The 25330-nt window shown below is 43.6% G+C and overlaps 1 protein-coding gene across 1 annotated transcript in view; it reads left to right on the top strand.

Annotated features, from left to right (window-relative positions):
• Window positions 1-3878: 3878 nt before the first annotated feature.
• Window positions 3879-25330, top strand: part of TBL3 (transducin beta like 3) — a 34658-nt gene continuing 13206 nt past the window's right edge. The window contains exons 1-14 of the mRNA XM_056533535.1: window positions 3879-4001; window positions 7002-7053; window positions 8345-8440; window positions 8703-8750; window positions 11750-11891; window positions 13565-13649; window positions 13810-13980; window positions 14513-14588; window positions 15211-15307; window positions 15974-16182; window positions 16257-16398; window positions 18049-18107; window positions 18552-18658; window positions 24077-24224. Of these exons, the coding sequence (XP_056389510.1) occupies window positions 3970-4001; window positions 7002-7053; window positions 8345-8440; window positions 8703-8750; window positions 11750-11891; window positions 13565-13649; window positions 13810-13980; window positions 14513-14588; window positions 15211-15307; window positions 15974-16182; window positions 16257-16398; window positions 18049-18107; window positions 18552-18658; window positions 24077-24224 (1464 nt within the window). The 5' untranslated portion in view covers window positions 3879-3969. The remainder of the gene's footprint in view (window positions 4002-7001; window positions 7054-8344; window positions 8441-8702; window positions 8751-11749; window positions 11892-13564; window positions 13650-13809; window positions 13981-14512; window positions 14589-15210; window positions 15308-15973; window positions 16183-16256; window positions 16399-18048; window positions 18108-18551; window positions 18659-24076; window positions 24225-25330) is intronic.

The raw sequence follows: 25330 nt of genomic DNA, 5'->3' as shown, positions 1-25330 counted from the left end.
ATACGTCAGAAGTCACATGGTCTCCGGGGAGTGCGGCTATGCTGCAGTGTCTGGTCACATTCCACCAAGACCATGTGACCTCTGACAGCGTGTAAATCCCTCCCACCATGCAATCCGCCAACCCACTGCAGTGTATCTGAGCTCCTTCTGCCGCATGGAACCCCTTAAACGGTGGGAGGGATTTACAAGATGTCAGAGGTCACATGGTGTGACCTCTGTGACTTCTGACGTATTGTCTTTGGCCGCAGGGAACTCTGGGAAAGGTCAGAAATAATACTAAATCAAATTCTTTGCACCACAGTACTTCCAGGTATGGGTCTTGTTCACAAAAACAACTAACAAAAAAAATAAAAATAACACGTAATAATACCCCTTTAGGGTCTATTCACATGTACAGTATCATGTGCATAAATGATTCACTTTGAAATCTGCAGCAGATGCTGTACGTGTCAATACACCCTTTAAGAGCCGAACTGCTTTCCACTGCTAGTGCTCCCATTTACTGACAGCAAACTGAAGTTTAAAAAAATAGCAGGGAATTAAAATACAAAGCATATTAGAAAGTTGCAGACATTTTCAATATAGAGAGAATTAAAGGGGTACTCTGGTGGAAAACTTTTTATTTATATATATATATATATATATATATATATATATATATATATATATATATATATATAGTGGTGCCAGAAAGTTAAACAGATTTGTAAATTACTTCTATTAAAAAATCTTTACCCTTCCAGTACTTATTAGCAGCTGTAAACTATAGAGGAAATTCTTTTCTTTTTTGAATTTCTTTTTGTCTTGTCCACAGTGCTCTCTGCTGACACCTGATGCCCGTATCAGGAACTGTCCAGAGCAGGAGAAAATCCCCACAGCAAACCTATGCTGCTCTGGACAGTTCCTGATACAGACAGAGGTGTCAGCAGAGAGCACTGTGGACAAGACAAAAAAGAAATTCAAAAAGAATAGAATTTCCACTGTAGCATACAGCTGCTAATAAGTACTGGAAGGGTAAAGATTTTTTAATAGAAGATTTTTTTTTATAGAATTTACAAATCTGTTTAACTTTCTGACACCAGTTCATTTAAAAAAAAATAAAAATAAAAAAAAAGTTTTCCATCAGAGTACCCCTTTAACATAAAATTATTAGCCCCCCCCCCCCCCCAGGAAAAATTTGCTAGAGATGCTGTGATTTGGAAGTTTTATATTATATTATAGGACAATGTTTTTGCACACATCATCATATCAACATTTATAATAAATTGCTCAAATGAAGTTGTGTGTGTTTTTTTGTGTTTTTTTTTTTCTTTTCAAACTAAATTTTAATCATTTTCAGTAATCACAGCATCATTACCAAGAATTGAAAAAGATAGAACGGCATAAATGGAAACTACGCCAATGGCCTCCACACTACTGAGAGCAGAGGGACAAGTCATTAACGCCATTAACTTCTCCCTCAGTCGGACCCCCAACCACGCGTAGCTTCCTTCTTTACTATTCTCGTATGTACAAATAATGAACTGACAACATCCACCATTATTACCATGACAGGCCATATAAGTAGGGTTGCCCCCTGGCCGGTATTTGGGCCACCCTGCTGGTATTTTTATAATAAAAATACCGTCAATGCAATGGCCGATATTTATCCAACCAATCCTCCGACTCCTGGAATGTTGCACCATAACCTATACCAGTGTTTCCCAACCAGAGTGCCTCCAGCTGTTGCAAAACTACAACTCCCAGCATGCCCGGACAGCCAACGGCTGTCCGGGCATGCTGGGAGTTGTAGTTTTGCAACAGCTGGAGGCACCCCTGGTTGGAAATCACTGACCTATACTATTTACTACTATATAGTCCAACCTGTTGGAAGTTATAGTTTTCCTTTGGGGCAGCTGCTGAGCCACAGGCTGTGTCAGGGCATGCTGGGAGTTGTAGTTTTGCAACAGCTGGAGGCACCCCTGGTTGGAAATCACTGACCTATACTATTTACTACTATATAGTCCAACCTGTTGGGAGTTATAGTTTTCCTTTGGGGCAGCTGCTGAGCCACAGGCTCTATCAGGGCATGCTGGGAGTTGTAGTTTTGCAACAGCTGGAGGCACCCCTGGTTGGAAATCACTGACCTATACTATTTACTACTATATAGTCCAACCTGTTGGGAGTTATAGTTTACCTTTGGGGCAGCTGCTGAGCCACAGGCTGTATCAGGGCATGCTGGGAGTTGTAGTTTTGCAACAGCTGGAGGCACCCCTGGTTGGAAATCACTGACCAATACTATTTACTACTATATAGTCCAACCTGTTGGGAGTTATAGTTTTCCTTTGGGGCAGCTCCTTCATCAGGGCGTGCTGGGAGTTGTAGTTAGTAACTAACTGCAACTCCCGAATTTAATAAATCAAAAGCGATCAAAAAGTCCCATCGAAACAAAAAGGGTACTGTTAAAAACTACAGATCGGCGCGCAAAAAATGACCCCTCATACAGGCCCCGTATAAGGAGGAATAAAAAGGTTATAGGGGTCAGAATAGTACAAAATTTCCCCCCGCATATAAGTATCCTGTGATGTCACGCATATATAATTAATTATGCTAATTAGCATGACCGGTATTTTTTGGGTGGCAACACTACATATAAGTGATTACGGTGACTATGGCTACTCACAGGTGATGTCTCATCGGAGCCGTTCTCATTCTTCTTCTTTTCCAACTAGTTCAGACCGTCATGAGGATTTATTCCAACTTCGAGTTGTATCTGCAGAACCTGCTGGAAAAAAACAAATATTTTACTTTTCCAAGACCTGTATTTCCACAAACAGTAATAATTAGAGATGAGCGAACTTACAGTAAATTCGATTCGTCACGAACTTCTCAGCTTGGCGGTTGCTGACTTTTCCTGCTTAAATTAGTTCAGCTTTCTGGAGCTCCGGTGGGCTGGAAAAGGTGAATACAGTCCTAGGAAAGATTCTCCTAGGAATGTATCCACCTTTTCCTACCCACGGGAGCACCGGAAAGCTGAACTAATTTATGCAGGAAAAGTCATCAACTGCCAAGCCGAGAAGTTCGTGACGAATCAAATTTACTGTAAGTTCGCTCATCTCTAGTAATAATGTCCCCCTTGGTGTCCCACATAGTAGAGTGGTTAGATATGTGGGTTGGAAAAGAGCACGTAGGTCCCCCGCCATTAGATAGTTAGGTCGCTCCAGTGGGTAGACATGTCCCTTACCCCATTACGTAGGTGCCCCGAATAGGTTGACCCCGATAGATAGTTGCCCCTTCAAGCGGAATCCGCTAGAAGAAATCAATTGAAGTCAATGGTAAAAAAAAAATTTCTTTCTTTGCGCGGAAATGGCTGAAAAACCCTTCACCTCTTTCTCCCCCATTTCCGCACGCAATTCCGCGCAAATTTCCCACATAAATAAAATTCTTTTTTCCGCCCGTAAATTTTTCAGGGTGAATTACTCTTGATTTACTCCGTGTGAACGCACCCTTAGATAGAGCCCCCAGGAAATCGCCATGGTCCATGGAGTTGTAGTTTTGCAACAGCTGGAGGCACCTTGGTTAGTACACACATAACTTTCTCATTGACCCACTACTTAATTACTGTTTCTCCTGAACCTGTGGTTCTCCTGAACCTGTTGCAAACCCACAACTCTCAGCATGCCCTGACAGCTGCATGCTGGGAACTGTACTTTTGCAACAGCTGACTTGCTGTTTTACAATAAGACGCTGGAAAGTTGCTAGACCTATTCAGTGACCACTTTGTATAATTCTACTCAGTGTTTTTAAAGTGTTAAACATCGTTTTGGGTATAGAAAGATGGCGGCCGCGGTACTTCCTGTCACTTCGGTGTGACGTAGAATGATGGCGCCGGAAGTGTGCCGCACTGTACGGACACATGTGATGTTGCTATCCTCGTGTGCGCTGACTGAATGGTGCTGATCAGCGGGAGGACGGGATTAGACGGGAAACATGGCGGCCTCCGCTGTACAGTTCAAGACCAAGTAAGGGGGAGTGCTATAGTTCTCTGGCAGTATCACTGCATGTGTGGTACTACAAGTCCCAGCCGCACTGTGGCTTTGCTGCCTGCAGTTGCTTTTGGTTGCCACATGTACTATTGTCATAATTGGTATTCTGTGTTTAATAAAGCTTTACAACTTCCATATATACTCTGTCACCTGTTCAGCATATGTCAAGATCTCTGCTTGCTGTGCTTGGTGACATGTTTACATTTCTAGGGGCAATGTGTGTGTGTGTATATATATATTAATATATATATATATATATATATATATGTCCCAAAAAAAATGCAGCACTACTATACCACAGTAGACGGGTGCCAGCTCCTCAGGCTCAATCACAGCCAATTGATAACTTCCAAAAAATGGTGCGGCACTCCAAATATCCAAAAAAATAACTTATTTATTCCACATGTCAAACAGTGCGACGTTTCAGCCCCTCAATGGAGCTTTTTTCAAGCATAGTGATACCACACACAGGCTGGGGTTATATACCCAGCCCAGTAATTACATAATTAATCAATACAGTGATAAAAATACATAAAATTACAGTGCAATTTAAAAAATAAAGTGCTTAAGAGTACCATAGGTACATATATAATGTGTACAGTGTCACAGTGAAAGTTTAAAAGCAATGTGGCCTGAATATACAAGACTCCATCATAATAATAGTTAATAATACACCACTGATGCATATAAACATTGATTAAATATACATATACAGAAAACGCCTACCCGCTCTGTTGCCATGCCGTTTGCCACGTTTGGCTTGTATACAAACAGTATGCGCCTGCGCCAAAAAATCTCTTAATCTATTCACATCCTGTTTCCGGGATGCCTGGCCAGTCACGTGGGGCGCCATGCGATCACATGACCACAGGAGCTAACACGTGACCACCAACCGAAAGCCTCCATGGCAACGGCGGCGCTTACAGCACCGCCGTCTCCATGGAGACCACCCGTCGGGAACACTTCTCACATGGATGCCCAGCACTCGGGTCCAGCCCACTGACGTGAAAACGCAGCGGCCGTGGGTAAGGAAAACTAAGTAAATAAGTGGATTAACCCCTATACTATGTCAAAACGTGTTCCCGACGGGTGGTCTGTGAGACTGGGGGGGTCCCTCTTTTACTTTATATCCTGTTACATGCATGTACAGCACCTTTACTCTCGGAAGAGAGAGAGATTAGACAGCCCCTTGGCTTAAAGGGGTACTCCGGTGGAATACATAATTTTTTTTTTTAATCAACAGGTGCCAGAAAGTTTTATACAGATTTGTTGGGCTGGGCGGTATACCGGTTCATACCGAATACCGAATTTTTTGTCCTGCACGATATGAATTTTTCCCCATACCGCAATACCGGTTTGGCCCCTCCCCCTCGGGAATGAATTATCAGCCCAGCGCTGCGCTGTCCCCACATCGGGGAACTAATCATATGATCATATGTGACCCGCAGGCGCTGTTCTGCTCCAACCCCCCCCCCCCCCCCCAAATAAATTATCAGCCCAGCACTGTCCCCGTCGGGGTAAATACTCACATATCACCCGCAAGCGCTGCCCTCCTCGTCCTGTTTGTTTGTGGGCCACCGGAGCTGACACTCAACCTGCAGACCTCCAGATGTTGCAAACCTACAACTCCCAGTATGCCTTTGGCTGTCCGGGCATGCTGAGAGTTGTAGTTCAGGAAACATCTGGAGGTCCGCAGGTTGAAGACCACTGCTCTATACTGTACGCTATGCCTGGGCTGCAAAAGGTAAACAAAATAAACTCGCCTTCCACGTCGGTCCGGACCTGCTTCCAAGGGAATGGGAACGTCGGAGAGCCGTCAGCCTATCACAAGGCTGCAGCGATGTTCCACCTCGGCCGGTGATAGACTGAGCGCACTGTCATGTAAGAAGCCGGCTCCTCACATGACATTGGGCTCAACCTATCACCGGCCGAGGCAGAACATCGCTGCAGCCTTGTGATAGGCTGACGGCTCTCCGACGTTCCCGTCCCCAGCGTAAGGCCGACGTCGGAACGTGTGTAAAAGTTTATTATGTTTACATTATGCAACCCGGGCATAGTGTACAGTAGAGTGTCAGCGCCGGCGGCCGCAACAAACAGGAAGACAAGGAGGGCAGCGCTTGCAGGTGATATGTGAGTCTTTACCCCGATGGGGACAGCGCAGCGCTTTTGCAGCCCGGGCATAGCGTACAGTATAGAGCAGTGGTCTTCAACCTGCGGACCTCCAGATGTTGCCTGAACTACAACTCTCAGCATGGCCAGGCATGCTGGGAGTTGTGGGTTTGCAACATCTGGAGGTCCGCAGGTTGAATACCACTGGTATAGAGTGTCAGCGCCGGTGGCCCGCAACAAACAGGATGACGAGGAGGGCAGCGCTTGCGGGTGATATTTGAGTATTTACCCTGATGGGGACAGCGCTGGGCTGGGAGGGAGCTAGGGAAATACCGTCATATACCGTGAAACCGCCATAAGTTACAAAAATACCGTGATACACATATTTGGTCATACCGCCCAGCTCTACAGATTTGTAAAATACTTCTATATAAAAGTCTTAATCCTTTCTGTACTTATCAGCTGCTGTATGCTCCAGAGGAAGTTGTGTAGTTCTGACTAGAGGAGCAGCAAATCCCCATAGCAAATCTATCCTGCTCTGGACAGTTCCTGACATGGACAGAAGTGTCAGCAGAGAGCACTGTGGTCAGACTGAAAAGAACTATATAACTTCTTTTGCAGTATACTGATATACAGGAGCTGATAAGTACTGGAAGAGTTAAGATTTTCAAAGAGAAGTCATTTACAAATCTGTATAACTTTCTGCCACCATTTTTTTTTTTTTTTTTTTTGTTTTTTATAAATGGTTTTCCACCAAAGTACCCTTTTAACTGGGGGTCTTCATGACTAGATGGAGAGGGCTCAACCAATAAACAATAGGTCTATGATGATTTTTGCAGAATTTCTAACTGTGTTTGTATTTTTTAGTTATGCTGTAGAGAAGAAATTTGAACCATTCTATAAAGGAGGAAAAGTGCAGGTATCTATCTATCATCTTATCTCATATCTATCTATCTCATATCTATCTATCTCATATCTATCTATCTATCTATCTATCTCATATCTGTCTATCTATCTCATATCTATCTATCTCATATCTATCTATCTCATATCTATCTATCTATCTCATATCTATCTATCTATCTATCTCATATCTATCTATCTCATATCTATCTATCTCATATCTATCTATCTCATATCTATCTCATATCTATCTCATATCTATCTATCTATATATCTCATATCTATCTGTCTATCTCATATCTATCTATCTCATATCTATCTATCTCATATCTATCTATCTCATATCTATCTATCTCATATCTATCTATCTCATATCTATCTATCTCATATCTATCTATCTCATATCTATCTATCTCATATCTATCTATCTCATATCTATCTATCTCATATCTATCTATCTCATATCTATCTATCTCATATCTATCTATCTCATATCTATCTATCTCATATCTATCTATCTCATATCTATCTATCTCATATCTATCTATCTCATATCTATCTATCTCATATCTATCTATCTCATATCTATCTATCTCATATCTATCTATCTCATATCTATCTATCTCATATCTATCTATCTCATATCTATCTATCTCATATCTATCTATCTCATATCTATCTATCTCATATCTATCTATATCTATCTCATATCCATCTATATCTATCTCATATCCATCTATATCTATCTCATATCCATCTATATCTATCTCATATCCATCTATATCTATCTCATATCCATCTATATCTATCTCATATCCATCTATATCTATCTCATATCCATCTATATCTATCTCATATCCATCTATATCTATCTCATATCTATCTATCTATCTCTCTATCTATCTCATATCTATCTATCTCATATCTATCTATCTCATATCTATCTATCTCATATCTATCTATCTCTCTATCTCATCTATCTATCTATCTATCTATCTATCTCATATCTATCTATCTATCTATCTATCTCATATCTATCTATCTATCTATCTCATATCTATCTATCTATCTATCTCATATCTATCTATCTATCTATCTATCTATCTATCTCATATCTATTTATCTCCTCATATAACAATCTTACATAAAGGCATTCCCTCTTCTTCTCCTCCACATACACCCCCTGATATACAAGTGGGGATGTCCAATAGCTGCATGATGTTCTTCCAGCACTTCGCTCCCCAGACAACCCCTTTAATATGGTCCCTGCCTATTATGATCTGATGATATTGATCTTTTCCTGACAGCTCAATAAGGATGGGACACAACTAGTTTGCATCTGTGGTAACAAGCTGAATGTCTTAGAGATCTCCACCGGAGCCATCGTCCGTTCTATAGAACAGGTAAGAAGGTTAATGAGACACAAGAACCAGCGGGGGGGGGGTGGTGTCTTAATGATCAGTGTTTATTCCTCCAGATGTGTTATGTAGACCAGTCTCTCCCAACCACGGTGCCTCCAGCTGTTGCAAAACTACAACTCCCAGCATGCCCGGACAGCCAACGGCTGTCCGGGCATGCTGGGAGTTGTAGTTTTGCAACAGCTGGAGGCACCCTGGTTCGGAAACACTGATTGAGACACTTACCACGTACCATTTTTTTTTTCAGGATGATCAGGAGGACATCACGTGTTTCGTACTCAGCCCCGACGATGAGGTAAGAAGATGTATAGTCTAAAAATTTCTCTTCATATTAGAGATAAATGACCGTACCATTTTAATTTTATGTCTTTAGACGAAGAAAGAAAAATATGCAACATAGCAAATAGTATTGATTAAGAATATTCTGCCGTTTTGTGTATACAGCTCTTATGCTGAGCTATGCGTCTCTATGGTTACAGGTAAAATGAGCGAACTTACAGTAAATTCGATTCGTCACGAACTTCTCGGCTCGGCAGTTGATGACTTTTCCTGCATAAATTAGTTCAGCTTTCCGGTGCTCCGGTGGGCTGGAAAAGGTGGATACAGTCCTAGGAGACTCTTTCCTAGGAATGTATCCACCTTTTCCAGCCCACCGGAGCACCTGAAGGCTGAACTAATTTATGCAGGAAAAGTCATCAACTGCCGAGCCGAGAAGTTCGTGACGAATCGAATTTACTGTAAGTTCGCTCATCTCTAGTTACAGGCTACAAATAAATTCTTTGTTGTCTACTCCTGCGCCATCTGATCCTGCACCTTCCGCTCTTGCCCCATCTGTTCCCTATTACTCGCTAGCCTAAATTCACAGGGACATATGGTAGGGAGTATGACTGCATAATCAGACTACACAGCGTTTGTCTGTAGTCTGTAACCACGGAGACGCATATCTTTGAATTGGAGCTGTTTATAAGGACAGTCCTTAAAGGGGTACTCCAGTGAAAAACAATTTTATTTATTTATTTTTTCAGATCAACTGGCTCCAGAAAGTTAAGCAGATTTGTAAATTACTTCTATTAAAAATCTTAAAGGGGTACTCCTTTTTTTTTTTTTTTTTTTTTTTTTTTTTATAAATCAACTGGTGCCAGAAAGTTTAAACAGATTTGTAAATGATTTCTATTAAAAAAAATTCTTTACTCTTCCAGTACTTATAAGCAGCTGTATGCTACAGAGGAAATTCTTTTCTTTTTGAATTTCTTTTTTGTCTTGACCACAGTGCTCTCTGCTGACACCTCTGTCCGTGTCAGGAACTGTCCAGAGCAGGAGAGGTTTGCAATGGGGATTTTCTCCTGCTCTGGACAGTTCCTGACATGGACAGAGGTGTCAGCAGAGAGCACTGTGGTCAGACAGAAAAGAAATTCAAAAAGAAAATAAATTCCTCTGTAGCATACAGCAGCTGATAAGTACTGGAAGTTTAAAGATTTTTTTTAATAGAAGTCATTTACAAATCTGTTTAACTTTCTGGCACCAGTTGATATAAAAAAAAGGTTTCCCCCCCTGGAGTACCCCTTTAATCCTTCTGGTACTTATCAGCTGCTGAAGTTGTGTTGTTTTCTGTCTGACAACAGTGCTCTCTGCTGACACCTCTGTCTTTCTCAGGAACTGTCCAAAAGGTTTGCTATGGGGATTTTCTCCTACTCTAGACAGACAGGTGTCAGCAGAGAGCACTTTGGTCAGACAGAAAAGAATGGCTCAAATTCAGGAGCTGATAAGTACTGGAAGGATTAAGATTTTTTTTCCATAGAAGTCATTTACAAATCTGTATAATTTTCTGGAGCCAGTTGATTTGAAAAAAAAAAAAAGGTTTTCTCTGGAGTACCCCTTTAACCCCTTAAGGACGCAGGACGTAAATGTACGTCCTGGTGAGGTGGTACTTAACGCACCAGGACGTACATTTATGTCCTAAGCATAACCGCGGGCATCGGAGCGATGCCCGTGTCATGCGCGGCTGATCCCGGCTGCTGATCGCAGCCAGGGACCCGCCGGCAATGGCTGACGCCCGCGATCTCGCGGGCGTCCGCCATTAACCCCTCAGGTGCCGGGATCAATACAGATCCCGGCATCTGCGGCAGTTCGCCATTTAAATGAACGATCGGATCGCCCGCAGCGCTGCTGCGGGGATCCGATCATTCATAACGCCGCACGGAGGTCCCCTCACCTTCCTCCGTGCGGCTCCCGGCGTCTCCTGCTCTGGTCTGTGATCGAGCAGACCAGAGCAGGAGATGACCGATAATACTGATCTGTTCTATGTCCTATACATAGAACAGATCAGTATTAGCAATCATGGTATTGCTATGAATAGTCCCCTATGGGGACTATTCAAGTGTAAAAAAAAATGTTAAAAAATGTAAAAGTAAAAGTAAAAAAAAAGTGAAAAATCCCCTCCCCCAATAAAAAAGTAAAACGTCCGTTTTTTCCTATTTTACCCCCAAAAAGCGTAAAAAACTTTTTCTATAGACATATTTGGTATCGCCGCGTGTGTAAATGTCCGAACTATTAAAATAAAATGTTAATGATCCCGTACGGTGAACGGCGTGAACGAAAAAAAATTTAAAAAGTCCAAAATTCCTACTTTTTTAATACATTTTATTAAAAAAAAATTTATAAAAAATGTATTAAAAGTTTTTTATATGCAAATGTGGTATCAAAAAAAAGTACAGATCATGGCGCAAAAAATGAGCCCCCATACCGCCACTTATACGGAAAAATAAAAAAGTTAGAGGTCATCAAAATAAAGGGATTATAAACGTACTAATTTGGTTAAAAAGTTTGTGATTTTTTTTAAGCGCAACAATAATATAAAAGTATATAATAATGGGTATCATTTTAATCGTATTGACCCTCAGAATAAAGAACACATGTCATTTTTACCATAAATTGTACGGCGTGAAAACAAAACCTTCCAAAATTAGCAAAATTGCGTTTTTCGTTTTAATTTCCCCACAAAAATAGTGTTTTTTGGTTGCACCATACATTTTATGATATAATGAGTGATGTCATTACGAAGGACAACTGGTCGCGCAAAAAACAAGCCCTCATACTAGTCTGTGGATGAAAATATAAAAGAGTTATGATTTTTAGAAGGCGAGGAGGAAAAAATGAAAACGTAAAAATTAAATTGTCTGAGTCCTTAAGGCCAAAATGGGCTGAGTCCTTAAGGGGTTAAAGGTCATATTCTTTTAATATAAGAAGTATTGGATGCAATGGTGGGACGTTGCCTTGTAATTGTTTTTCCTGCAGGTTCTGGTGACCAGCAGCCGCGCTCTCCTACTGAAACAGTGGCAGTGGCAGGAGGGCACGTGCATCCGCACCTGGAAAGCAATCCACATGGCGCCAGTCTCCAGCATGACCTTTGACTCTACCTCTACCTTGCTGGCTACAGGTACGATCCTGGCGGGCAAGCATGCAATCGCTGTGCTATGTCACTTAACCCTTTAATGATTACCACCTTTTTACGACAGCTTTACAGTCGTTGTTTTTAAAGCGGGCTCACACCTTATATTACACCTTCTTGCAACCACCACGTCAGATTAAAGGGGCACTCCGCTGCTCAGCGCTCGTAGCAAAATGTTCTGTACGCTTAGAGCCGGCGCTGGGGACTCGTGATGTCACGTGACATCACGAGTCCCCAGGCGCTGGCTCTAAGCGCTTGGAACATTTTTCTCCACACGCTGAGCAGCGGAGTTCCCCTTTAAAGGGGGAAAAAACTGTTCCGAACGCTGGAGCTGTGAGCTCGTGACGTCATAGCCCCACCCCTTCATGACGTCACACCCCGCCCCCTCAATGCAAGTCTATGGGAGGCGGCGTGACGTCCGTCACGCCCCCTCCCATAGACTTGCATTGAGGGGGCTGGGATCGGACCTTAAAGGGGTACTCCGCTGCTGAGCGTTTTGAACAAACTGTTCTGAACGCTGGAGTCGGGAGCTCGTGACGTCATAGCCCCACCCCCTCATGACGTCACACCCGCCCCCTCCCATAAACTAGCGTGCAAGATCACGGGGGTCTTCAGCGGCGGGACTCCCGCGATCAGGCATCTTATCCCCTATCCTTTGGATAGGGGATAAGATGTCTAAGCGCCGGAGTACCCCTTTAAGGTCCAAATTTGATTAAGACAGAATGCAGCATGACCACAATGACAACCTATAGATGTAATGATGCTGTGTAACATCACAGTCTTCTTGTTGCACGACCAAGTTGCCGTATAGTTAGGCCATGTTCACACGGCGAAACGTTCTCACAGAAAATCTCTGTGCGGAAATTCGTCAGACTGCAGGTTATGCAAGTTATGGAATGCGCCGCCACAAAGAGGAGATTGCGGTAGGTCCTGCGCTCGGACCCCCCCCCCCCCCGTGATCTAAAACTTATAGGGGATAAGTTTGGGGGATATGTTTTTTTTTTTTAACATGAAACTTGTACTTTAAAGGGGTACTCCGGTGGAAAACTTTTTTTTTTTTTTTTTTTTAAATCAGCTGGTGCCAGAAAATTAAACAGATTAGAAAATTACTTCTATTAAAAAAATCTTAATCCTTCCTGTACTTATTAGCTGCTGAATACTACAGAGGAAATTCTTTTCTTTTAGGAACACAGTGCTCTCTGCTGACATCTCTGTCCATTTTAAGAACTGTCCAGAGTAGGAGAAAATTCCCCTATAGATAACATATGCTGCTTTGGACAGTTCCTAAAATGTGGTCATGATGTCAGCAGAGAGCACTGTGTTCCAAAAAGAAAATAATTTCCTCTGTAGTATTCAGCAGCTAATAAGTACTGGAAGGATTAATATTTTTTTTTTTTTTTAAATAGAAGTCATTTACAAATCTGTTTAACTTTCTGGCACCAGTTGATAAAAAAAAAAAAAAAAAAAAAAAGATTTCCACCGGAGTACCCCTTTAATATAATTATTATTACAATTATTATTATTGTCACCATTATTATTGTCATTATCTATCATTATTATTATTATTACTACATATTTGACTGCTGATCTGTTGACCTATTGACCCTGTGCAGCCGTAAGTACATAGATGACTGTATTTCCTTATGGTTCTTCACCTATAGGAGGCTGTGACAGCACCATCAAGATCTGGGATGTGCTCAAGCAGTACTGCACCCACAACCTGAAGGGCTCCTCCGGCGTGGTCCAGTAAGTATTATAGGCCATTTGGGGCCACGCTGCTGTAAACATGACTTTTCCCACATCTAGAAAAACACGTCTGCCTTCTACAAACAGCGCCCCTCTTGTTCTGTGTCTGGTATTGCAGCCCAGTCCCCGCTCCTTACTGTCCATTTTCTCCCTTTTCCAGTCTGGTGCAGTTCCATCCTGACATGGCCCGGCTGCAGCTCTTCTCCTCCTCCATGGACTACAAGATCCGGATCTGGGATCTGAAATCCAGCAAGTGTCTGTGCGTCTTGGAGACTCACTACAGCGCCGTCACCTCCTTGTGCTTCTCTGCGGACGGAGACACCATGATCAGGTAAGTGAATCTGATTGTTGCGGGTAGCACTGGGTCTTCTTACTGTGGACCTCCAGCTGTTGCAAAACTACAACTCCCAGCATGCCCGGACAGCCAACGGCTGTCCGGGCATGCTGGGAGTTGTAGTTTTGCAACAGCTGGAGGTCTACAGTTTGGAGACCACTGCACAAGGTGTGTTTTACCCTACATTTTTGCAAATAGTGCTTCTAACTAGAGATGAGCGAACTTACAGTAAATTCGATTCGTCACGAACTCCTCGGCTCGGCAGTTGCTGACTTTTCCTGCGTGAATTAGTTCAGCTTTCCGGTGCTCCGGTGGGCTGGAAAAGGTGGATACAGTCCTAGGAAAGAGTCTCCTAGGACTGTATCCACCTTTTCCAGCCCACGGGAGCACCGGAAAGCTGAACTAATTTATGCAGGAAAAGTCATCAACTGCCGAGCCGAGAAGTTCGTGACGAATCGAATTTACTGTAAGTTCGCTCATCTCTAGTTATAACCCTAACCCCACATTTGACTTGTCCTTTGGTTTGCAGCTCAGGCCGGGATAAGATCTGCGCCGTGTGGGACCTGGAGACAAAGACGCCAAAGAGGACGGTTCCCGTGTATGAGGTCAGTGCCCACCCCCTCTGCCTGTAATGGTAGAGAATAGATATTTTAGTTGCTTTATTATTTTTATTATTAATATTAAAGATGTCTGGCGCAGACTTTTTCTATTCCGTCCTGCCCGGGCTGCAAAAAAAGACAAAACAAACTTTCACTTGCCTCCATTTGTTGCCCCGGAGCTCCGCAACGGGCTGTTTTATTCCTACTTCCTTTAGCCTGTTACGTCTCACGGCGCTTCAGCCTATCACCGGCCGAGGCAGGACATCTCCTTTAATATTATTTATTATTATTATTATTACTATTATTATTATGATTATTATTATTGTGATTATTATTATTATTGTGGTTATTATTATTGTGGTTATTATTATTATTGTGATTATCATTGTGAATATTATTATTGTGAATATTATTATTATTATTGTGATTATTATTGTGGTTATTGTGATTATTATTGTGATTATTATTATTATTGTGATTATTATTATTGTGATTATTATTATTATTGTGATTATTATTATTATTGTGATTATTATTATTGTGGTTATTATTATTATTGTGATTATTATTGTGATTATTATTGTGATATATAATTTTATATACATTTTTTTTTTTCTTCCTTCGATAGAGTGTGGAAGTTGTGCTGCTTCTCCCCGACTCCCGCGATCTGATCGGCAGAGATCAGGACACAGAGTCTCTTCTCTTTATAACTGCTGGAAGCAAAGGTGAGACCGGTCATATAATGTAATGTATGTAAACGGTGATCCCCACCAGCAGAATAGTGAGTACAGCTCTGGAGTATAATACAGGATATAACTCAGGATCAGTACAGGATAAGTAATGTAATGTATGTACACAGTGACCTCACCAGCAGAATAGTGAGTACAGCTCTGGGGTATAATACAGGATATAACTCAGGATCAGTACAGGATAAGTAATGTAATGTATGTACACAGTGACCTCACCAGCAGAATAGTGAGTACAGCTCTGGAGTATAATACAGGATATAACTCAGGATCAGCACAGGATAAGTAATGTAATGTATGTACACAGTGATCTCACCAGCAGAATAGTGAGTACAGCTCTGGAGTATAATACAGGATATAACTCAGGATCAGTACAGGATAAGTAATGTAATGTATGTACACAGTGACCTCACCAGCAGAATAGTGAGTACAGCTCTGGAGTATAATACACCATATAACTCAGGATCAGTACAGGATAAGTAATGTAATGTATGTACACAGTGACCTCACCAGCAGAATAGTGAGTGCAGCTCTGGAGTATAATACAGGATATAACTCAGGATCAGTACAGGATAAGTATTGTACACATTCTGGGAGATGGCATTGCACACAGCTCTAGTTGACCAGGTTATTTGTTGTCCCCAGGAATACTGCGGGTCTGGGACTCGGTGACGTCCAAGTGTTTATATGCACAGAAATTGCCTCATACCAGCCAGAAATCGTCTGAAGACGAGGGGGATGAGCACAGCCTGACCCACTGCCTGCTTCTTCCTAACCAAGAGGAGATCCTCACAGTGAATGCAGAACACAGCATCATCATATATGATCTGCACAATCTGGATCTGAAGAAGCAGGTGAGCCCCATACGTTCCAGCTCCTGAACCCCCATAGTCCTCCTCTGCCTCCCTATAACTCTGACTTCCCTCAGTTTGCAGGATATAATGATGAGGTTCTGGATGTGAAATTCTTGGGTCCTTCCGATTCCCATATTGTCGTAGCTACGAACAGTCCCCAAATAAAAGTCTTTGAGCTGGAAACATCGAACTGTCAGATCCTTTATGGTCACACGGGTAAGTGACACTGGATGTCTTCTGCTATAACAGAGGTCGTGCCTACAGACATAAAAAAAAGGTTTACATGGTAATCCATAGCAACAGCTTTCACTTTCACTTCGAAATCTGGTTGCTATGGTAGAGCTGGGCAGTATGACCAAATATGTGTATCAGGGTAATTTTGTAAGTTATGGCGGTTCCACGGTATATAACGGTATTTCTTTCACCACCCCCCCAAATCATGTGACCCGCCAGCGCTGTTCTGCTCCCCCCCAAATCATGTGACCCGCCAGCGCTGTTCTGCTCCCCCCTCCCCCCACCAAATCATGTTACCCGCCAGCGCTGTTCGGCTCCCCCCCCAAATCATGTTACCCGCCAGCGCTGTTCTGCTCCCCCCCCCCCCCAATCATGCTACCTGCCAGCGCTGTTCTGCTCCCCCCCCCCAATTAATTATCAGCCCAGCGGGTACTACTCGCATATGTCACCCGCAGGCACTGCCCTCCTCCTGTTTGTTGGGGGCCACCGGCGCTGGAACTCTATACTGTACGCCTGTGGTCTCCAACCTGCGGACCTCCAGCTGTTGCAAAACTACAACTCCCAGCATGTTGGCTGTCCGGGCATGCTGGTAGTTGTAGTTTTGCAACAGCTGGAGGTACGCAGGTTGGAGACCACTGCTATACGCTGTATCCCTATGCCCGGGCTGCAAAAGATAAACACTCACGCTGGGGATGGGAACGTCGGATAGACGTCAGCCTATCACCGGCCGCAGTGATGTCCCGCCCCTTCTTACATGACAGTGCGTTTAACCTATCACTGGCCGGGGCGGGACATCGCTGCGGCCGGTGATAGGCTGACGTCTGTCCGACGTTCCCATCCCCAGCGTGAGTGTTTATCTTTTGCAGCCCGGGCATAGGGATACAGCGTACAGCAGTGGTCTCCAACCTGCGGACCTCCAGCTGTTGCAAAACTACAACTCCCGGCATGCCGGGAGTTGTAGTTTTGCAACATCTGAAAGTCCGCAGGTCGGAGACCACTGGCGTACAGTATAGAGTTCCAGCGCCGGCGGCCCGCAACAACAGCAGCAGAACAGCGCTGGCGGGTAACATGATTTGGGGGGGAGCAGAACAGCGCTGGCGGGTCACATATGATTAGTTGGGGACAGCGCTGCGCTGGGCTGGTAATTCATTCCCAAGGGGGAGGGGCCCAACCGGTATTGCGGTATGGGGGAAAATTCCTATCGTGCAGCATAAAAATTTCGGTATTCGCTATGAACCGGTATTCCACCCAGCCCTATGCTATGGGAAAAATAACAATCTTATTTACAATGTTCGACTTGCAAATTTTAGAAGTTTTGTTTTTTTGCTGTGCACTTTACGTTACAAAATGTCATGTTATCCTCACTCTGTGGGTAAATACTATTACAACAATTCAAAGGATGTCCCAATACAATTTTTTTATTTTTAAGGCCGAGTATGATTACCGATACTTGGGGACGAAGCCAATTTTGACCTTAAGGTCGAGGCCAATTTTCCTTTTTGCCCTTTAATTTTTTCCTCATCCCCTTCTAAAAATCATAAAGATTTCAATTTTCCACCTATAGACCCATATAAGGGCTTGTCTTTTGCTTGACCAATTGTACTTTGTACTTATTATCTCTCTCCATTTTAGATACCGTTCTTGCCCTGGATGTGTTTAAGAAAGGCCTCATGTTTGCTAGCTGTGGCAAGGTATGACCCTAAAAAAGGTGTAACATATTTACCACTTTTTTTTTTTATTATTATTTTTTTTTTAATCAACCGGTGCCAGAAAGTTTTACAGATTTGTAAATTACTTCTATATAAAAATCTTAATCCTTCCAGTACTTATCAGCTGCAGTATGCTCCAGAGGAAGTTGTGTAATTCTTTCCAGTCTGACCACTGTGCTCTCTGCTGACACCTCTGTCCATGTCAGGAACTGTCCAGAGCAGGAGAGATTTGCTATGGGGATTTGTTCACACTCTGGACAGTGGTCAGACAGAAAAGAACTACACAACTTCCTCTGGAGCATACTGCAGCTGATAAGTACTGGAAGGATTAAGATTTTTATATAGAAATCATTTCCAAATCTGTATACATTTCTGGCACCAGTTCTGGCACTTTTTAGGTTTCATATGTTTTTCCTCTTCTTGTAGGATCGAACAGTCAGAATATGGAGGATGAATAAAAACACTGGAAAGGTGGATTGTGTGGCCATGGGCGGAGGGCACACCAATGGTGTCGGGGCGATAGCCTGTTCCAGGTATATAGGACGCTTCCTTTTTAATGGATTTTCATTTAGTATGGGGAAAAAAAGATGACTGTAGATATAAGATAACCCTACCTCATCCGTACATGTGCATTGTCTGTGTGACTGAGCATGTATGTTAAAGGGGTTCTCCACCATAAGGTGATTTTAGTACGTACCTGGCAGACAGTAATGGACATGCTTAGGAAGGATCTGCACTTGTCTTGGGGCTAAATGGCTATGTTGTGAGATTACCATAACACTGTGGCTAGCTTTTTGTGAACTGGTATTTCCTGTTTGACTTTCCTTTTTTTGACTACAAATCCCATAATTCTATTTACCTCCCTCCCACACATCAGCCACCCCACTCATTAAAACATAAATGAGCTGCATCCATTCAAAAGACCTGTGGTTTTCAATCAGGGTGCCTCCAGCTGTTGCATTAGTTGCAGATTGATCCCTCCACCCATTGAAGCAGACAGGCTCCCTGTGATCAGCTGACTAGTGATGTCAGGTCTCGGCCGCATTGCAAGCTGGCAAAAAATCTGAGACAACAGTCATTTTGTATGCTGATAAAAATAAATATTGGGGTGAAAATCACTGAAGAATTGTGAGAAAACCTTCACACACAGGTACAGACACTATATTATGGACTACACTAACTTTACAGCCCCTGTAGCATAGTCAAAGAATTTTTTTTTTCCTGGAATACTCCTTTAATAAGTGATAGTCGGACACACGACGACGCTTGTCCTCAGGGATTCAGATAGTTTAATAGGTTTATCCAGAAATAGAAAAACAGAGCTAATTTCTTTCAAAAACAGCTCCACCTCTGTCCTCAGGTTGTGTGTGATATTACAACTCGGTTCCATTCACTTCAATGCAGAGTTTTCCAAACAGTGCGTCTCCAGCTGTTACAAAACTACAACTCCAAGTATCCACGGCAGCGTTTTTTTAAATTTATTTATTTATTTTTGTGTTTCATTTTTCCAAAAATGGGATTTTCATAGGACTTTGCTTACGCCCGAGTCTCAGTGATGTAAAAGAAATAAATGCCAAATTTTGGGTAATATTTAGGGGTTGCGCACATTGATCACTTTTATCTCAAACTAGTGGCCTTTCTAATATTTACCGTATTTATCGGCGTATAACACGCACTTTTTAGGCAAAAATTTTTAGCCTAAAGTCTATGTGCGTGTTATACGCCGATACACCCCCAGGAAAGGCAGGGGGAGAGAGGCCGTCGCTGCCCGCTTCTCTCCCCCTGCCTTTCCTGGGGTCTAGAGCGCTGCTGTCGGCCCTTTTCACCCCCTGGTTATCGGCGCCGCTGCCCGTTCTGTCCCCCTGACTATCGGTGCCGGCGCCGATTGCCAGGGAGAGAGAAGCGGCGCCGACAGCCAGGGGGAGAGAAGGGGCAGCGGCACCCATTGCCGGCGCCGCTGCCCCGTTGCCTCCCTCCATCCCCGGTGGCATAATTACCTGAGTCCGGTCCGCGCTGCTCCAGGCCTCCGTCGTGCGTCCCCGGCGTCATTGCTATGCGCTGAACGGCGCGGCGCATGACGTCAGTGCGCCGCGCCGTGCATAGCAACGACGCCGGGGACGCACGACGGAGGCCTGGAGCAGCGCGGACCGGACTCAGGTAATTATGCCACCGGGGATGGGGGGAGGCAACGGGGCAGCGGCGCCGGCAATGGGTGCCGCTGCCCCTTCTCTCCCCCTGGCTGTCGGCGCCGCTTCTCTCTCCCTGGCAATCGGCGCCGGCACCGATAGTCAGGGGGACAGAACGGGCAGCGGCACCGATAACCAGGGGGTGAAAAGGGCCGACAGCAGCGCTCTAGACCCCAGGAAAGGCAGGGGGAGAGAAGCGGGCAGCGACGGCCTCTCTCCCCCTGCCTTTCCTGGGGGTATATCGGGGTATACACGCGCACACACGCACCCTCATTTTTTCATGGATATTTGGGTAAAAAACTTTTTTTACCCAAATATCCGTGGTAAAATGAGGGTGAGTGTTATAGGCCGGTGCGTGGTATACCCCGATAAATACGGTAAGTGCTTTGTACTAAAGGGCTTCTCATGTATTTCTTTCAACCAAACCAATGGGAACCAAAGAGGAATTTGGCTGCTAGAAAAGGTGCCTAGTGGTGAGTTTTTAGGAGCTTGGCTCCCTTCAAAGGAACAAGTACTTTTAGTTTTTATTTACCATCACAAGGACATGAAAGAAACACTTTTGGATGCTGCTAAATCTACCAGTACTAATCTACAGGAATTGTGGAGGAAAACGAATATCCCTGTTAAAGGTAAACTGTCAGCTTGCTCCCTCCACGCTAACCAGCGGTACTCGCCATTTCCATATATGCTAATTAGGTGCTAACTGGCACAGGCAGGGTTACTGGCACTCTGACGTCAGCGCCGCTCAGCTCATCAATATTCCTCCCCTCCCTCCGTCTATTTATGAGCTGGTCGGCGGCAGTAAGGTCAGAGTGCCCGTTACCCTGCCAGTGCTAGTTAGCATCTAATTAGCATATACAGTGGTCCCTCAACATACGATGGTAATCCGTCCCAAATGGACCATCGTTTGTTAAAACCATCGTATGTTGAGGGATCCGTGCAATGTAAAGTATAAGACAGTGGTCTACAACCTGCGGACCTCCAGATGTTGCAAAACTACAACTCCCAGCATGCCGGGAGTTGTAGTTTTGCAACAGCTGGAGGTCCGCAAGTTGGAGACCACTGCTGTACGCTGTATCCCTATGCCCGGGCTGCAAAAGATAAACAAAATAAACTTTAACTTACCTACGTCGACCTCATGCTGTTCCTGGGGACTGGAACGTCGGACAGCCGTCAGCCTATCACTGGCCGCAGTGATGTCCCACCCCGGCCAGTGATAGGTTAAACGCACTGTCATGTAAGAAGCCGGCCAGAGCCTCCTTACATGACAGTGGGCTCAGCCTATCACTGAGCGGAACATCGCTGCGGTCGGTGATAGGCTGACGGCTGTCCGACGTTCCAGTCCCCAGGAACAGCGTGAGGTCGACGTAGGTAAGTTAATGTTTATTTTGTTTATCTTTTGCAGCCCGAACATAGGGATACAGCGTACAGCAGTGGTCTCCAACCTGCGGACCTCCAGCTGTTGCAAAACTACAACTCCCAGCATGCTGGGAGTTGTAGTTTTGCAACATCTGGAGGTCTGCAGGTTGAAGACCACTGGTATTGGAGGTTATACTTCCGTGTCCCCGCCGCTCTGGACCATCACCGCTGCCCTGGATGTCGCCCTCCATTGCTGTGGCCGCGTCCCCGGGGTATCCCCGACGCTCCAGCAAGGCCTCTGCTTCCCCGGCATCCTCGCTCTCCGTCCCCGCCATCACGTTGCTACGCACGCCGCTCCTATTGGATGACGGGACGGCGTGCGCAGCGACGTGATGACGATGATGGAGAGCGCCGACGATGCAGGGGATCCTGAAGAGGACGCGCCGGAGCCCCGAGGACAGGTAAGTGATCGTCAGCGGAGCACACGGGGCACCGTAAACGGCTATCCGGTGGCAGCTGAAGCAGTCTGCGCTGCCAGATAGCCGTTTCTGCGATGGCCCCGACATACAAAAGCATTGTATGTTGATGCTGCCTCTGAGAGTGATCGTATGCTGAAATGATCGTATGTCGGGGCCATCGTAGGTCGGGGGGGTGGGGGGTCACTGTACGGAAAAACAAACATTTTAGCGGGACGGATCCGGGCACAGTAGGCATCAAACTGATCAGCGTCTCCGCACTGATCAGCCAGTACCACTGGTTAGTGCAGGGGGGAGCAAGCTGACAGTTTTCCTTTAAGATGGAGTAGAATATCCGTGGTGGTATACAGAAGTTGTACAAAGAATACCAAAATCTGGGTGAAGAGAAATCGAGAAAAAAACGGATAAAGCAAATGTGAAACGGCAGATTTTGGAAAGGTGATCTCGTCGAGTTATTTGACATTTCACACCAAAATGTGATGGACGTGACTAGCGTATCACAAGAAGATAAAGAATTTCTTAGGTCACAAAGAGAAGATCGTATGAGTTAGTCAGTGAGTGGAGTAGACAAGGTTTTTGCCTGTCCAGAGGAAAAGTTGTCCATAGCAACCAATCAAATCACTTCTTTCATTTCTTACAAGGCCTCTGGAAAATGAAAGCAGCGATCTGATTGGTTGCTATGGGCAACTGGGCAACTTTTCCTCTGGACAGGTTTTGATAAATCTCCCACTAAGTGTACAAAAAAAAGACAAAAATGATTCATATAAGAATAAACATTACAAAGCGATCGATGAAATCAATAACAGTTTTACTGGATGACCCCTCTACATCATCATCAGCACCTAGTGACGAAGAGTTTTTGCCTCCAGCAATGAAAAAATTACGTTTAAAGGGGTACGCCGTCACAAAGACATCTTATCCCCTATCCAAAGGATAGGGGATAAGATGCCTGATCGCGGGAGTCCTGCCGCTGGGGACCCCCGTGATCTTCCACGCCGCACCCTGTTAGAATCAACCCCCGGAGCGTCCCCAGCGGCGGGACCCCCGCGATTAGGCATCTTATCCCCTATCCTTTGGATAGGGGATAAGATGTCTTAGCGCCTTTAAGTCATAGATTTAAACCTCTTGATCAGACACTCACGTCTACTTGGGATCGAGAACAGCCATGTGAACGCTCTTAAAGGGGTATTCCGCTGCTCAGTGTTTGGAACAAACTGTTCTGAACGCAGGCGCCGGGAGCTCGTGATGTCATAGCCATGCCCCCTCATGACTTCACACCCCGCCCCCTCAATGCAAGTCTATGGGAGGGGGCGTGACAGCTGTTTTTTAATGAAAAAATTAATAAAAAGCGATCAATAAGTCCGATCAATACATAAATTATACCTTTAAAAACTTCAGATCTCGGTGCAAAAAAGGAGCCCTCATACCGCCCCATACGTGGAAAAGTAAAAAAGTTATAGGGGTTAGAAGATGACAATTTTAAACGGATAAATTTTCCTGCATGTAGTTATGATTTTTTTCAGAAGTGCGACAAAATCAAACCTATATAAGTAGGGGATCATTTTAACCGTATGGACCTACAGAATAAAGATAAGGTGTCATTTTTACCGAAAACTGTGTAGAAACGGAAGCCTCCAAATTTTACAAAATGGCGTTTTTTCTTCAAATCATATGGATTTTTAGGTGCAAAATTGAAAGCATTATGATTTTTTTTAAGGTAAGGAGGGAAAAACGAAAGTGCAAAAAAGGAAAAACACCGGGTCCTTAAGGGGTTAAAGAAAAAAAAAAACGCTCTCTGTTTCTAACTTTTGATAACTACTTTGTTATCCATTCTAATCTTTTTTGCTTTCTTTTACCCCACCAGCAGATAGGTCTATGGGATTGCACATACATACATCATCGTAAGTTTTTTGTCCTTTTATATTTTTAGGTTGAAAGGGTCCTTTATTGTGAGCGGCAGTCAGGATTTCACTTTAAAGATCTGGACGCTTCCCGAGTCCATCTCCAAAGCATCGAAAGCCCAGACTCCAGCACTAGAAAGCTTATATGCCAGTGTAACGGAGAAGGGACACGATAAGGTAAGTGGCCACCGCACTTCAGTATGTGATATCTCCAGTGTGGGATGTCTTCCAGTGTGGGATATACCATTGAGCTTAACACATGCGTCTTGTATATTATTCTGACATATCACTTAGTATATTTTGTAAAGTAAAAGTCACAAATGTTTGTGATATCTTTAGTATGATATACAGTATGTGATCTCTTCAGCGTGTGTAATATACAGCCTGTTTGATATAGATTCATTATAATATACAGTGTGTGATTTCTTCAGTGTGTGATCTCTACAGTGTGTGATATGGATTCAGTATGTGATATACAGTGTGTGATATGGATTCAGTATGTGATATACAGTGTGTGATCCGGATTCAGTATGTGATATACAGTGTGTGATATGGATTCAGTATGTGATATACAGTGTGTGATATGGATTCAGTATGTGATATACAGTGTGTGATATGGATTCAGTATGTGACATACAGTGTGTGATATGGATTCAGTATATGATATACAGTGTGTGATATGGATTCAGTATGTGATATACAGTGTGTGATATGGATTCAGTATGTGATATACAGTGTGATATGGATTCAGTATGTGATATACAGTGTGTGATATGGATTCAGTATGTGATATACAGTGTGTGATATGGATTCAGTATGTGATATACAGTGCGTGACATGGATTCAGTATGTGATATACAGTGTGTGATATGGATTCAGTATGTGATATACAGTGTGTGATATGGATTCAGTATGTGATATACAGTGTGTCATATGGATTCAGTATGTGATATACAGTGTGTGATATGGATTCAGTATGTGATATACAGTGTGTGTGATATGGATTCAGTATGATATACCATGTGTGATATGGATTCAGTATGTGATATACAGTGTGTGATATGGATTCAGTATGTGATATACAGTGTGTGATATGGATTCAGTATGATATACATTGTGTGATATGGATTCAGTATGATATACATTGTGTGATATGGATTCAGTATGATATACAGTGTGTGATATGGATTCAGTATGATATACAGTGTGTGATATGGATTCAGTATGTGATATACAGTGTGTGATATGGATTCAGTATGTGATATACAGTGCGTGACATGGAT

The sequence above is a fragment of the Hyla sarda genome, chromosome 8, assembly GCF_029499605.1.
Source record: "Hyla sarda isolate aHylSar1 chromosome 8, aHylSar1.hap1, whole genome shotgun sequence".
NCBI classification, from domain to species: Eukaryota; Metazoa; Chordata; class Amphibia; order Anura; family Hylidae; genus Hyla; species Hyla sarda.
Note: the sequence above shows the minus strand (reverse complement) of the source record. Positions and strands in the feature narration are given on the sequence as shown.